We start from the raw sequence: 12,532 nt of genomic DNA, 5'->3' as shown, positions 1-12,532 counted from the left end.
AACAAATGCATGTATGTACAAAACTCATTTTGATTCTTTTAACACACATGCATAATATATTGCATGTGTTGTGTGTGCAGTTTTTGGCATGTTTTTTGACATTTTGTTCTAAATTCATGTATTTTCTACGTTCTTAAAGAAACATAAGTATAACAAGGACGAGGCTTGGACACGCAGGACTGAACGCATTAGTATTTATTACTGGACTACATGAGAATGGTTTCTGTTAGAAAAGAAAAAGAAAACAGTAAAGCAGGTAATATACGATTGTTAAAAATATGACGAAGAAAGAAATGAATTTATCATAATCTTAAATAAAAAGGGAAAGGGATTTTGGAGTACTTGTTAGGATATGAGTTTAATAAAGATAAAATACATTTATAGTACAGGAAAAAGCTACGACAGACTGTCGCAAACGGTTTCTTCTCAGAGTTCCTTACGACAGCCGTGTGGACTTCAGATGCCGTAAAGTGTTTTGTCTCTACACACATGGGTAAGTGTGGAAACGTGTTTCATCGTTTTGTTGAACAACGAAATTTCCTCTTTTTTGGATAAGAAATGCTCCAATATTGTATATGTGTAACGTTTCTTAGACTACATGCCTGTCAGTAGTCTAAAGCTACTGAATAAGTCACTGTAGAAGCGTAAATCGCCGTAACTCCGTTCTTCGCGAGGAGTTTTTACGACACGAGATCTCGACACGGTTCTCTGATAAAAGCACACGTGTAACTTTTCAGCTTCTAGAGTTACAGTGTACACTTTTTAAATCGATAATCTAACAAAGCTAATTAACCATTCGCAGTCCAGTATGGAGGCCAAACCGAAAAAGAAGTCGTTTACGCCTAGAGACGGGAAGAAACCATCATTCAGGCCGAAAGGTAACTTCTAGTCATGTTTTTTTTATATCATGCAGTAAATATCTATAAATTGACTTCATTTTCAGGTTTGTATTTGTGATTGTAAAGAATCCACAGTACAGCAGACTTGTATTGACTGAGATATGTCTATAATGTGTTAATATATGTTTGTGTTTATCAGGTAAACCAGGAGGAAAACCTCAGGGCAAACGACCATTCAAACCTCACAACACTGACAAAGCAAAGAGCTTTAAAAGATCAGCTGGAGATGGAGGACTGCGGAAATTCAACAGAAAACCAGCAGATGGAAAGTTCACAAAGAAGAGAAAACACCCTGGAAGCAAAGATGAAGAAGGTACAAACATCAGGACGATGTGTACTGAAGCGCCCTGTTTGAGAGACATTATTAACAGTGTGGCGTGCGCTTCTTCATGTACTGATTCATCACAAACACTTTCTTTGACAGGCCCTGAAGGGAAGAAACCTAAATGGGGTGAATTCAAACAAAAGAAGAAAGAGTTGAAGCAGAATCGCCAGCAGAACGAGAAAAAAGAGAGTTACCAGATTGTCAGCAGAGCAAAGCAAGTGTGGGAGATTGTAAGACGGTAAGCATTTCGGTTTATTACAAGTGAGAATTTGGTATAAGGGTGTTTCTTCAGTTCGGGGCATTTTAGGCCCATTCGACCCTGTAGAAAATTAACTGAGAAAAAGCTGATAAAATACTACTGTTTTTAACCATCATAAACAAATGTCATTTCCATCTAGGGTTGCTAAGAGGTGGAACATTTCCAGAAACTTTCCAAAAATCCCTGGAGGATTCCAAAAATTTCTTAAGAGTTTAAAAAATTTCTGGAATGTTTCCAAAATTGTTGACTCTTTTTCCACCTTTTTTGCAACCCCATTTCCGTCGCTTTTCACGTTACAGTTCATTCTATGTTGGAAATGAATAATAAACACATTCACATTCCATGAATAATAGTGAAGAATCGCAGATAGAAATATTGCTCATAAGTAATATTTGTAATGTTTGTTTCTTAATGCATCACGTCTCATTTCATCTCCAGCTTTTTCACTTTCCCTGTCTGTTAGTAAATATTGAAATGGTTTGTGTTTGGCACTTTCTATAAAATATTTTTCTTTTTTTATTTCATTATTAATAAACAAATGCATAAAACAGTTTCAAGACACTTTTAATGGCAAAAAGAAGTCACAATAATTTAGTTTGAATAAGCACGTAAGCGAAAGATGCCATCGCTTCTGACAAATAAACAAAAATAATTCTAAAACAAATATCATGGGACAAAAAAAAAACAAGGAGATAATTGCAAAGGTTGCACTCACGCAGTGTGTTTTGTGAAATACAGGAAAGACTGTGACAAGCAGAAAAGGGTCAAACTGATGAAAGAACTACAGACTCTTGTGAAGGGCAAAATTAAAACAGTAAGTGAAGATTATTCACTGTTTGTAGTGATCTGGCAGTGTTTTACTGTAAAACACTGCTGTGTTTGTGTTTTCTGCACTAGATTGCCTTTGCTCATGATTCCACACGAGTGCTTCAGTGTTTTATTCAGTTCGGCAGTGACCAGCAGAGACAGGAGGTCTTCGAGGAGCTCAAAGGTCAGTCTTCTCATCAGTTCAGTGAACATGAAGTTGTGTGACGTGATCGTCTCTCATCATACTCTCTACCCCGGATGTTTGTCTTTCCAGAGCACATCGTGGAGTTGAGTAAATCGAAATATGCTAGAAACATTGTGAAAAAGTTTCTAATGTATGGGTAAGTCACGTCCATATTTCAGTAGATTATAATGCAGTAATTCTGAAAACCACGGGTTGAATCACGTTCTTCTCTCAAAGTGTTTGACTCCGAATGCTGAATGTGTTTTTCTGATTGCTCCTGTAGGAGTAAACAGCAGGTGGGGGCAGTGATGTCGGCTTTTAAGGGGAACGTCAGACAGATGCTCAGACACTCCGAGGCGTCTTCAGTAGTCGAGTACGCTTACAACGACAAGGCCATCCTGTCCCAGAGACTCATGCTCACCGAGGAGCTCTACGGAAACACATTCCAAGTCTGCAAGGTACTCCAGCTGCTGGCTTCATGAAGAACATGACAAGATCAGTGTCTGGTGTCTCAGTGATGGTGAGAGCGTTTTCTGTTCTTCAGTCCTCAGTTTGTCCAACGCTAGAGAAGGTTTTGGAAGCAAATCCAGAGAAGTTAGACGGCATCATGGATGAAATGAAGCAGATCCTCACACCCATGGCTCAGAAGTGAGTAACTTTTAAACCCGGCGTAAAGGGGTGGGACTGAAATCTTATACCACAATATGAGGAGTTTTACTATTTCTTTGACTGTCTACAGTAACTAATTTTTCAGTTTCCTTTCATAAGTGTCCTCAGTTTACTGGAGCCTTATTTTATCGAATAATTTCTGCGTGTATTAATGCGTTCCGCTCCCTCTGTAGGGAGGCCGTCATCAAACACTCGTTGGTCCACAAAGTTTTTCTGGACTTCTTTGAGCACGCTCCAGCCAAGCAGAGGACGGTGAGTGTTGTGACCAGCGGTGAGCCCTCGTCTGATTCCTGTTGTTTCTGTCTAACGTCTGTTTGTGTGTGTGTCCTTCAGGAGATGATCGAGTCCATCAGAGAGGCGGTCGTGTACATGGCACACACACATGATGGAGCCAGAGTCACCATGCACTGTTTATGGCACGGCACACCCAAGGCCAGCTCTCCTTTAGACACGCTGTTTTAGACAATTCAGGATCGCTAGTGTTTGCTGTTAGTGTGACATGTTTTATGTCTTTTTACAGGACCGAAAAGTTATAGTAAAAACCTTGAAATCATACATTGCGAAATTTGCAATGGTAAGCTGCCTTTTTTTTATCTGTACAGTCTATGAATGGGTGAATCTCACAGTAGTCTGGATTATAAATAATAAATAAATATATATATATTAATTTACTGCGCTGTTTATTCAGTGAAAATACATTAAGCTGATCAAAAATAACTGTAAAAACATTTAAGTTTTTAACAAAAAATTTTTTCTTTTTTTCTGCATTTTTACATTTTGGATTTTTTTTTTTATTGCAGAGATTGGGGGAATTTATGTGTGTGTGTGTATATATATATATATATATATATATATATATATATATATATATATATAAGATTTTAACATAAAGTGAAGTAGTCTTAATAGTACAAGTGGCTTTGTTTTCTTTAAGCAAGTTATCATTTCTGCTTTCATTTTCCCAGGGGGTAATATGACCCAGACATATAATTAACACATTTTGTGAGATTCACCTAAATAATGCATTGTGACGTTTCAGTCCATCAAATGTTTTAAGGCAGTACGAATAAGACGTTGATGTATTTTCAGGGTGAATATGCTCATCTTGTACTATTGGCTGCATTCGATTGCATTGATGACACCAAGTTGGTTAAACAAATCATCATCTCAGTAAGTGCGCTCTAGTTTTCTCTTTATTAGTTGGTGGTTTATATCTTATTTATTATTATTTCTAATATTTGGATGATTAAAGACATTTTTGTCTTTTTTTTTTGCTCTCAGGAAATGGTTAGTTCCTTATCTGAAGTAATTGGCAATAAATCTGGTAAAAAGGTGTTGCTTTACCTGCTGAGCCCCAGAGACCCTGCCCACTTCTTACCTGAGATCATTCAGGTGCTTGAGAAAGGTGACGGCAACGCACACAGGTATGATGTTGTTCTCTTTTCTATTGATGTGTACTGCATTTGTGTCATGAGAGGCAACCACAGTGTCAGATGGAAAATAAAGGATGAAGTGAACTACTGAGTGTGTCCTCCTACAGTAAGAAGGATGTGGCGATCCGGAGGAAGGAGCTGCTGGAGGCCGTGTCTCCTCCTCTGCTGAAGCACCTGTGTGAGAACGCTCCGTCTATGGTCATGGATAAAGCCTGCAGCGTGGCTGTGAGGGACATCCTGGGCGCCGCCATCGGAGATCTCAGACCTGCCATGGAGGCCGTGGCGGCTCTGGCAGCCGGATCCCTCACACCGGGAGGAGAAGATGGCCAGGTGACTCTTCTACAGCTCTCAAACCTAATGCTGAGAGATCTGCACCACTGTCAGCAATACCAGCATTAATGTCTTACTTTATAACAACATCTTCATTTCAAAAAATGCTGGATACATTCATCACACGAAATGTTACAAACTAACAATGAAAAATACTTATCAAGGATCTTTATTTCAGAATATATGGACCAGATCTCACTATTAACTACTTGCTTATTAGCATGCATTATTAGTACTTTTAAAGAACATATTAATGCATTATTCTGCATTCCCATATGTTTGATCACTTATTCACCCCATACTTAAACTCAACAACTACTTCACTATTAATATGCAGCAGATTAGTCATAATTAATAATGAGAATCGGTCCCCTGTTCATATTATTTAATGGACCTGAACTAACATGAACAAAACAGTAAACAGTTGTATTTTTATTAAAGAGCCAGTAAGATGACAATTCTAAGCTTCCTATCACTGTTTATAAGTCTTGTACAACAGGTTTAAATCCATCCAAGGTTAAAAAACATTGTCATTTTGTCAAAATATCATTTTAAAATGACCTCAATTCTCAGAGATCCCCAAATGTTCGTGTGAAGCCGTTCAAAAGATTCAGTTTCCTTAAACCCCACCTTTCGGTAGCATACTGTGTTCTGATTGGTCAACTAACATAGTTTTGATTGGTTGTTCCGCATGCACGGGGCCCACAACTACACGGTAAACAACGTGTAACCACAACATGCAAACGCAAAATACTGATAAGACATTAAAGTTTAACCATTGCTAAAATTAATCATGGTTTTACTTCAGTTACAAACAAAACAAAAACCGGGTTACTGTAGTGAAATCATGGTAACCACAAAATAACCATGGTTTTGCTTTTAGTAATCAATGCACCACAAAAACCATGATTACTACACTTTACCACACTAAAACCATGGTTAATTTTCGTAAGGGAAAAACAACATATCTACACGTTTTTTAATCATTCATCTAAAGTAATAAAAACGATGCGACACACTAACTTTTTCATACTCATGTAAGCACGTACATAACCAAACTGAGCACACAACTTCACGCTAAACAATGCGTTAGCATTAACATATAGTGCTAGCGCGACATACTGATAAGACGCTCGGGAGAAAACAAACACATAACTTCATAATCATACTTCGCGTTGTGATTCGGAGATGCTCGTTGTTCTAAATAAAGTTGGTAATGAACCCTCTTTTATGGCCAAACACTTTGAAAATCCCGCTGTACTCACCGAGATTAGAAAAGCAGTCATCAGTGAAATGTTGTGAACACAACAAAAGGGATTTGCTGTACTGCTCTGGTATTGTGGTAAAAATAAATTTTAGCCATTGGTTTTTCTGATCTTCATTCTTTGGCAGTGAAAATAAAACAAACTTGCCTTTACAATTAAAAACACACTGTCTCCTTGACATGAAGCTCTCACACCAACCAGAGCATCTGTGTGGGGGGTGGGGCAGGTCAAGACGGTAGGTGGAGATTATTATGCAAAGTGCTCCTAGTGACGTACATAGAGATGGGCAAAAGATTTGAAATCTATAACGACTCGTTTCAGCGATTCAGAGTCCACTCCTTACTTTAGAAGCCAATAACTTTATAAATCATGTACTTTTTGGTTTAATTACTTTGCACATTGTTTACACTGATGGACAGCTACATCATACACTGTAATACAGGTAATTTTTGATTTCCCATCTGTGTGGCTCTTTAACTAACATAAAAAAAATGAATAAATACTCTAATAAATGAATTGCCCTGTGCTACTTAATGTTAGTTAATGTATTAACTAATGGGACTTTTCTAAAGTCTTTTTTCACATAAATATTTGGAGCATTACAGGTTTTTATTAAATGGTTTTTCAAGCTAATGGATGAATAACTGTGTTTCCTGTAGCTTCATATGGCAGAGCACCCCGCTGGTCATCTGGTGTTGAAATGGTTGATCGAGCAGGATGCTAAGATGAAGGAGGCGGAGAGAGAAGGCAAGTACAGAAGGTCAAACCCTGACACACTCTCATCAGACTCACAGCTTTGGGCTAAAAAGCTTGATGGGAATTTTGAGGATACTCTTAATTTTCTTTATGTACAGTACTAAAAACAAATTGAGCAGTGTCCCAATGCGAGCCGATGTTTTACATCATGTCCTGCCTTGTTTAATTCCCCAGAGCGTTTCTCCAGGATTCTTCTGCAGAAGGTCGGGCCGGAGAACCTCAAGACGTGGGCTTCAGTCAACCGTGGGGCCATGGTTCTTTGTTGGTAAGTTTATGACCTCCACAAATGAACGGATAAATAACTAAATACACTCCCTTTTATGCTCTGTAGTACGATAGGAACTTGGTTTTTAATGGGTGGTTGTAAACATAGCACAGCAGCCATTGTTCTGTGAGCGCTGGTTAAATACACCGAGCACATACAGAAGATGTGCAGTCATTCATGTTTAAAGCCTCTACTTTAAAAAGCATCCAAAAACGCTTATCCTGTGACATCACAAACTCTCTATCGCAGTGAATTTGCTGCTTTTCCATCAAGCTGTCTTTTAACGCACGATTATTAGCTGGAGGAAATCCTTACAGTGAGCTTTAGGTTAATCTTTCACAGTCCTGCTTCATTATTCTGTGCTGTTGTCTGTATGCTAATAAAGGACTAAACTCTGGCTCCCAGCTGCCACTGAAGCAGACAAGCCCTTGAGTTACATGCTGCAAAGGATTATGGGTTCTTTCCACTCCCCGTCTCAGCCTCAGTCTTTGTGCATGACCTCTTATAATCTCCTTAAGACTTTAAGCAGTGAGAGATTTGTTTCTTTATATTTTTAGCCTGGACTGTTTGTTTATTCTGATCTCATTTTCCCACCAAATATATATAAAATGTAACCCCCTGCTGTATGAAGAGACACGTGTATCGTACGAGTGGATCTGTGCACTGGTTGATTGTATTTGATTGAAGTTTTGATTGTTTCCACAGCCTTCTCCAGAGTGCAGATGAAAGTGTTGCTGAAGAAGTGAAAGTCATGCTGAAATCCATCCTTCCTGAACTACAGAAGGTCCAGAACTCGAAAGGAGTTGAGGTTCTGCTTGAAAAACTGGTCTGATCTGCCAAATCAGTTTTGTTTTGTTTTGTTCGTTTATTCTTTCCTTTGGATTTTTAATTGAATTTATATACTGATGTATGTAAATACAGAACGCTCACAAACATACCTGAACTGGAGTTTTTATTTCTTTTTTGATTATTATGAAACCATTCAAGAACATGTCCAGGTTATATCTCACCTTAAAAGTCATTGAAGACATTTTCATGAAAATTAAGCAAATGTAGTAATGTGGATAGAAATGCTATTAATGCATATTTTTTGTTTTGTACAATTAATATATGCTGATTAAAAAAAACTTTCAAAGACAAGGTGATTTAGCAGGAAATGTGCTTAATTTTTATGAAATTGCCAACATGCAATAAAACCATAAGACATATGTTTCTTTTTATAATTGTTTTGATTTTTGAGGTGAAATACAATCTAGAAATTTCTATCTGAGATTTGTTCAAGTGTTCCAATTTCATGCAGATTCTGAATGTCTTTTAAAGTGTATTTTAGGTCGGCTTGTATTTAAATAATAACAGTAATAAAACCTTTCTTTAAAATTTTTTTTACAAGTGTAGTTTCACCTCAAAATAAAAATTCTAGACATAAAATATTAAAAGGTTGATTTGAATATGGAGGCATGTATGCATGCTTGAAAATTAATTTTGTTGCCCTACTCTACTTCCATCTGTCCTTGGGACTTCAATGATCCCCAAGGATTAATCTTTCATGGATTATCAATGTCTGCATGAACATGCTTTTCAGAGTGAATTACACTGTAGTTACATTCTTATGGATGTCACAATGGCCACCTTTTATTAAGTCAACAAGTTTGGGCATGGTGCGTAATTGTTACATAACACAAAGCTATTATAGTGAGGATGTCGGTTCTTAATTTCTTGTAAAGCACTGTATGTTTTTGCAAAATAGCCCTGCCAATACAGAAATTAATCTTACAGGAAATCTCTTTGCAATCTGTCCTGCTCAGAGAGCTTCCACAGGAAACCAGTTGATGTAAATCATGAATTGGCTTTTCTTTATTAAAACTTCACAAATGTCTATACAAAATTATATATAAGTATTGAAACTGAGCTTGTGCTCAGCCGGATGTTAAAACCTTCAACTAATTATTTGAAGTAGTGTTTGTCTACCCTGGATAACTTCCTTTTAACATTACCCATAATATTAGCAATGGTTATATTTTTAATGACACTGTAAAAAAAAAAAAAAAAAAAAAAAATCCATAAAGTAATAGCACTAAACAAATGATCTCGTACAATTAAATTGTTATTGTTGTGCCAAGGCAAGTATTTATTAATGGCATCCTTGTTAGGGCAACCTAAATGCATTGATTCGTTTAAAATTTTTTTTACTTTTGTTTATAGTACAAAAGTTCCTAAATATGATTGTATCCAGCAGTACAAAAGCAAGCAGTGGCTAATTTGTTTGAAGACTGTAACTAAATTGGTCTAGTCAGTATGAATTTTTTTTAGAAGTCCATGAATTAAAAATCAGTCCACTTGTGGAAAGAGTAGGTCAGCACCTGGCAACCTAAAAACATTCGGAAAACTTCTTTGCAGCCCTTTTCACAAACCTCACTTTCCCGCGATTCTTTAGAGAGGAGGTGTATTCATAGGCTTTCAGCTTTGAATAGTAGTCTGAGAATTTATTGAACAGGATGGAGATTGGCATGCCGTTGAGAATAATTCCAAACGAGATGCATGCAAATGCAAAAATCCTGCCCAGAGCGGTCTCTGGAAACATGTCGCCATAGCCCACAGTGGAGATGCTCACCTGTGGAAGAAATGCATGAGGAATACTTGAGTGTGCAAATAAAATTACTAACCCACAATCTTCCAAGACTTAAAAAAAAATCTGTCGCAAATTCTGACAATGCCAAAAAAAAGTCCCTCTATAGAGAAGAGCATTATGGGATTACACAGTTGTCAAGTGACACTGCTGTATTTCCACTTGGACTTATCACAGATGTGAGGAACCATTTGATAGCATTATAGCAGAAAGACACCAGGTGGTATGGCTCTGTCAGTACTTTACATAGAGAAAAATGTATATGAAATCAAAATTGTATACACAATCATAATCTTAGAAGTTTTGAGATGGTCCCTACTGCAGAACACAAGATCCAGGGGGTGAGGTTGGATCCAGATCCAACTGCTCCCACCTTCAATATCCCTAAACCTAGCATCTCCACCGCCTGGATGGATCTTGTGTACTGCAGTTAGGGGACACAGTTTTTAGAGGGCCATTAACATCCCAGAGTATACAGGTAATCATCCAGTACCATGATGTATGTAACTAAAGCATCACTGCATTATCACTTGATACAATCGCTTAGGACTACTTATACCAGGATTAAACGTGAAAAAAAAAAATACTTACAGCTGCCCACCACCATGCATGTGGAATACTGGTGAAGTTTGTTTGAGGCATATCATGCTCTACGGTATACACCATGGCAGAGAAGGTGAAAATTCCCATTGCAATGAAGAGGAAAAGACAGCCCACTTGTTGGTAGCATTGCCGGAGTGTGAAGCCAAAGGCTCGAAGTCCAGTTGAGTGACGTGCTAGTTTTAGGATACGAAATATTCTCATGAGACGCATGATGCGGAGGACTTGCCCCACTTTACCAACCCGTCCTACAGTCTCAATATCACTACCATGCTTCCCATAGTCTTCATTCTCGAAACACTCTAGGGCCATCTGAAGATATAATGGAAGGATTGCAATCAGGTCCACAGCATTTAGTACGCTCCTTGCAAAGTGTTTGAGATCAGGTGTGGACACCAGCCGGAGCAGATATTCCATCGTAAAAAACGCAATGCACAAAGTCTCAACATACTCGCAGTAGGTCTTCCCGCTCAGCTGGCCGGTGGTCGTCTTATATTGCATTCCCTCTACCGTATTGAGAGTCATAGCCACGAGAGATACCAGCACGAAGAAACTGGATGCCACTGCCATGAGTTTGGCTATGACTGAAGAGAAGGGCTTCTCCATCATGTTCCAGATGAGGAAACGTGTATGACCGAAAGCCATATCCTGAAACAAGTCCTCATGCTCCTCAGTTTCCACCTCTGCCTCGAGTTCCCGTTGTATCTTCAGCTGTTCGTTGAGTTCATCTTGCCGTTCCTCGAACGAAATGCGGCAGCAGCGATGGGTGTTCTTGATACGAACACCCCAGTAGTTGATCTCCTCCAAAAAATTGCGTGGGCACAATTCATCTTTAATCCAGAGAACTCCAGTCCTATAGAAGTTGAAGATGTTGTGGAAGATGTCTGGATCCCTGTCAAAGAAAAACTCATTGTTCTGGACCGTGTAATCATCACAGAGATCGAGTTTCCTGTTGTGGTCCGTATACGTCGCTAGTCGTCCAATTCTTGTCTTGGGATATTTTGCTGCTACCCTGTAAGAGATCTGGTAGACCTTTCCTCCAACGTTGATGTTCAGCATGTAATTTTTATTTTGAGAGGAAAGTTTACTAGGAGTCGACATTAGTCTATCCTCTTCTTCGTCATAATACTCTGCATAGATGTCATATATATCCTTACTTAATTCCTGCATCGAATTCCATGGTTTTACCCAGTTGTGTTGACCGAAAGGAAGCTCAGAGTCCTCTGGATCCTTGGGAGCAAGAAATGTGACCCCAAGTTTATAGTTAGGGAAAAGGCTTTGCCTCCTGCCTTTAAGCTTGTTCATGGTGCCAGCGTCCTCTCAGCTTGGCAGATGCACAGGTTACTGGGGGTGTAGATGCATTAGATGCCTCTAATACCTCAGAGACAGACAGACCCGAGCCACAAGGAATCAGCATCGACTAATATTGCTGACAGCGAGAATCTGAGTGCTTAAAGGTTTAAATACTATGATCCTCTTCCAGACTCTTTACCAACCCTGATGTCTTTCATTGCTGTACATTCACCAACCTCCAGCAGAATACGAGGATATTACACCATCTGGCTTGTAAACCACACCCACACCGGTTCTCAACTCTGGTCCAGGGGACCCACTGCGCTGCAGATTGTTAATGTCTGTCTTATAGGGCACACAGTTAATGTATCTTTCTCCTGATGATCTGAATCAAGTGTGTCGAATAAGGAAGACCTACAAAATTTATGGTGGGTCCCGAGGACTGAAAATGAGGATCACTGATCTACACCAAAAAAGGTGAAATATTCATGACATTAACCACATTCTGCTTTTCTCTTTGCAGACATTATTTTCTCTGATGATGTGTTCTTGCACTAGGGCAGGGCATTAAAACCTCACCTCTTCATCAACCCGTCATTCACATGAGATCCCAGCAATACCAAATGCCAACAATCCAATGAAATGCAGATGGTCAAAATTAAGTCCTCCAACATTTTTTCTTCTTAAAGAAGCTGCTTCACTCGGATATACATCACAATAGGAAAGAAAAGCTGATCACAACTTTCATTTCATGCCAAGTCTACCTGGGAAGGTCCTACTGGAGTTCAGAAGTTGTAACAAGCGTTTTTTTGTTGTTGTTG

At 38.6% G+C, this 12,532-nt stretch overlaps 2 protein-coding genes across 2 annotated transcripts; one reads left to right on the top strand and one right to left on the bottom strand.

The window, feature by feature from the left end:
* The first annotated feature begins 407 nt into the window (after positions 1-407).
* Positions 408-8,127, top strand: pum3 (pumilio RNA-binding family member 3). Its single transcript, XM_052608735.1, has 18 exons — positions 408-493; positions 803-878; positions 1,039-1,212; positions 1,324-1,462; positions 2,222-2,297; positions 2,381-2,474; positions 2,565-2,631; positions 2,758-2,932; positions 3,019-3,122; positions 3,317-3,395; positions 3,477-3,575; positions 3,664-3,717; positions 4,233-4,313; positions 4,425-4,567; positions 4,684-4,906; positions 6,831-6,918; positions 7,102-7,192; positions 7,898-8,127. The coding sequence occupies exons 2-18, from the start codon at positions 809-811 to the stop codon at positions 8,022-8,024; spliced, it is 1,884 nt and encodes a 627-aa protein (XP_052464695.1). The 5' UTR covers positions 408-493; positions 803-808; the 3' UTR covers positions 8,025-8,127.
* A 664-nt stretch (positions 8,128-8,791) lies between these two features.
* On the bottom strand, positions 8,792-12,087 carry LOC128021489 (potassium voltage-gated channel subfamily V member 2-like). The gene is made up of 2 exons (XM_052608740.1): positions 10,410-12,087; positions 8,792-9,803 (listed from the first exon to the last, which is right to left on the bottom strand). Exons 1-2 carry the CDS (start codon positions 11,721-11,723, stop codon positions 9,561-9,563), a joined length of 1,557 nt encoding a protein of 518 aa, XP_052464700.1. The 5' UTR covers positions 11,724-12,087; the 3' UTR covers positions 8,792-9,560.
* Positions 12,088-12,532: the final 445 nt, after the last annotated feature.

Source organism: Carassius gibelio, chromosome A10, assembly GCF_023724105.1.
Source record: "Carassius gibelio isolate Cgi1373 ecotype wild population from Czech Republic chromosome A10, carGib1.2-hapl.c, whole genome shotgun sequence".
NCBI lineage: Eukaryota > Metazoa > Chordata > Actinopteri > Cypriniformes > Cyprinidae > Carassius > Carassius gibelio.
This window is presented reverse-complemented; position numbering and strand designations above follow the sequence as displayed.

Coding starts and splice junctions, on each gene's coding strand:
- pum3 (XM_052608735.1), top strand. CDS start 809: ATGGAGGCCAAACCGAAAAAGAAGTCGTTTACGCCTAGAGACGGGAAG. Junction 1,213..1,323: donor TGGAAGCAAAGATGAAGAAG/GTACAAACATCA, acceptor TTTCTTTGACAG/GCCCTGAAGGGAAGAAACCT. Junction 3,123..3,316: donor CTCACACCCATGGCTCAGAA/GTGAGTAACTTT, acceptor CTCCCTCTGTAG/GGAGGCCGTCATCAAACACT.
- LOC128021489 (XM_052608740.1), bottom strand. CDS start 11,723: ATGAACAAGCTTAAAGGCAGGAGGCAAAGCCTTTTCCCTAACTATAAA. Junction 9,804..10,409: donor ATGCATGGTGGTGGGCAGCT/GTAAGTATTTTT, acceptor TTTCTTCCACAG/GTGAGCATCTCCACTGTGGG.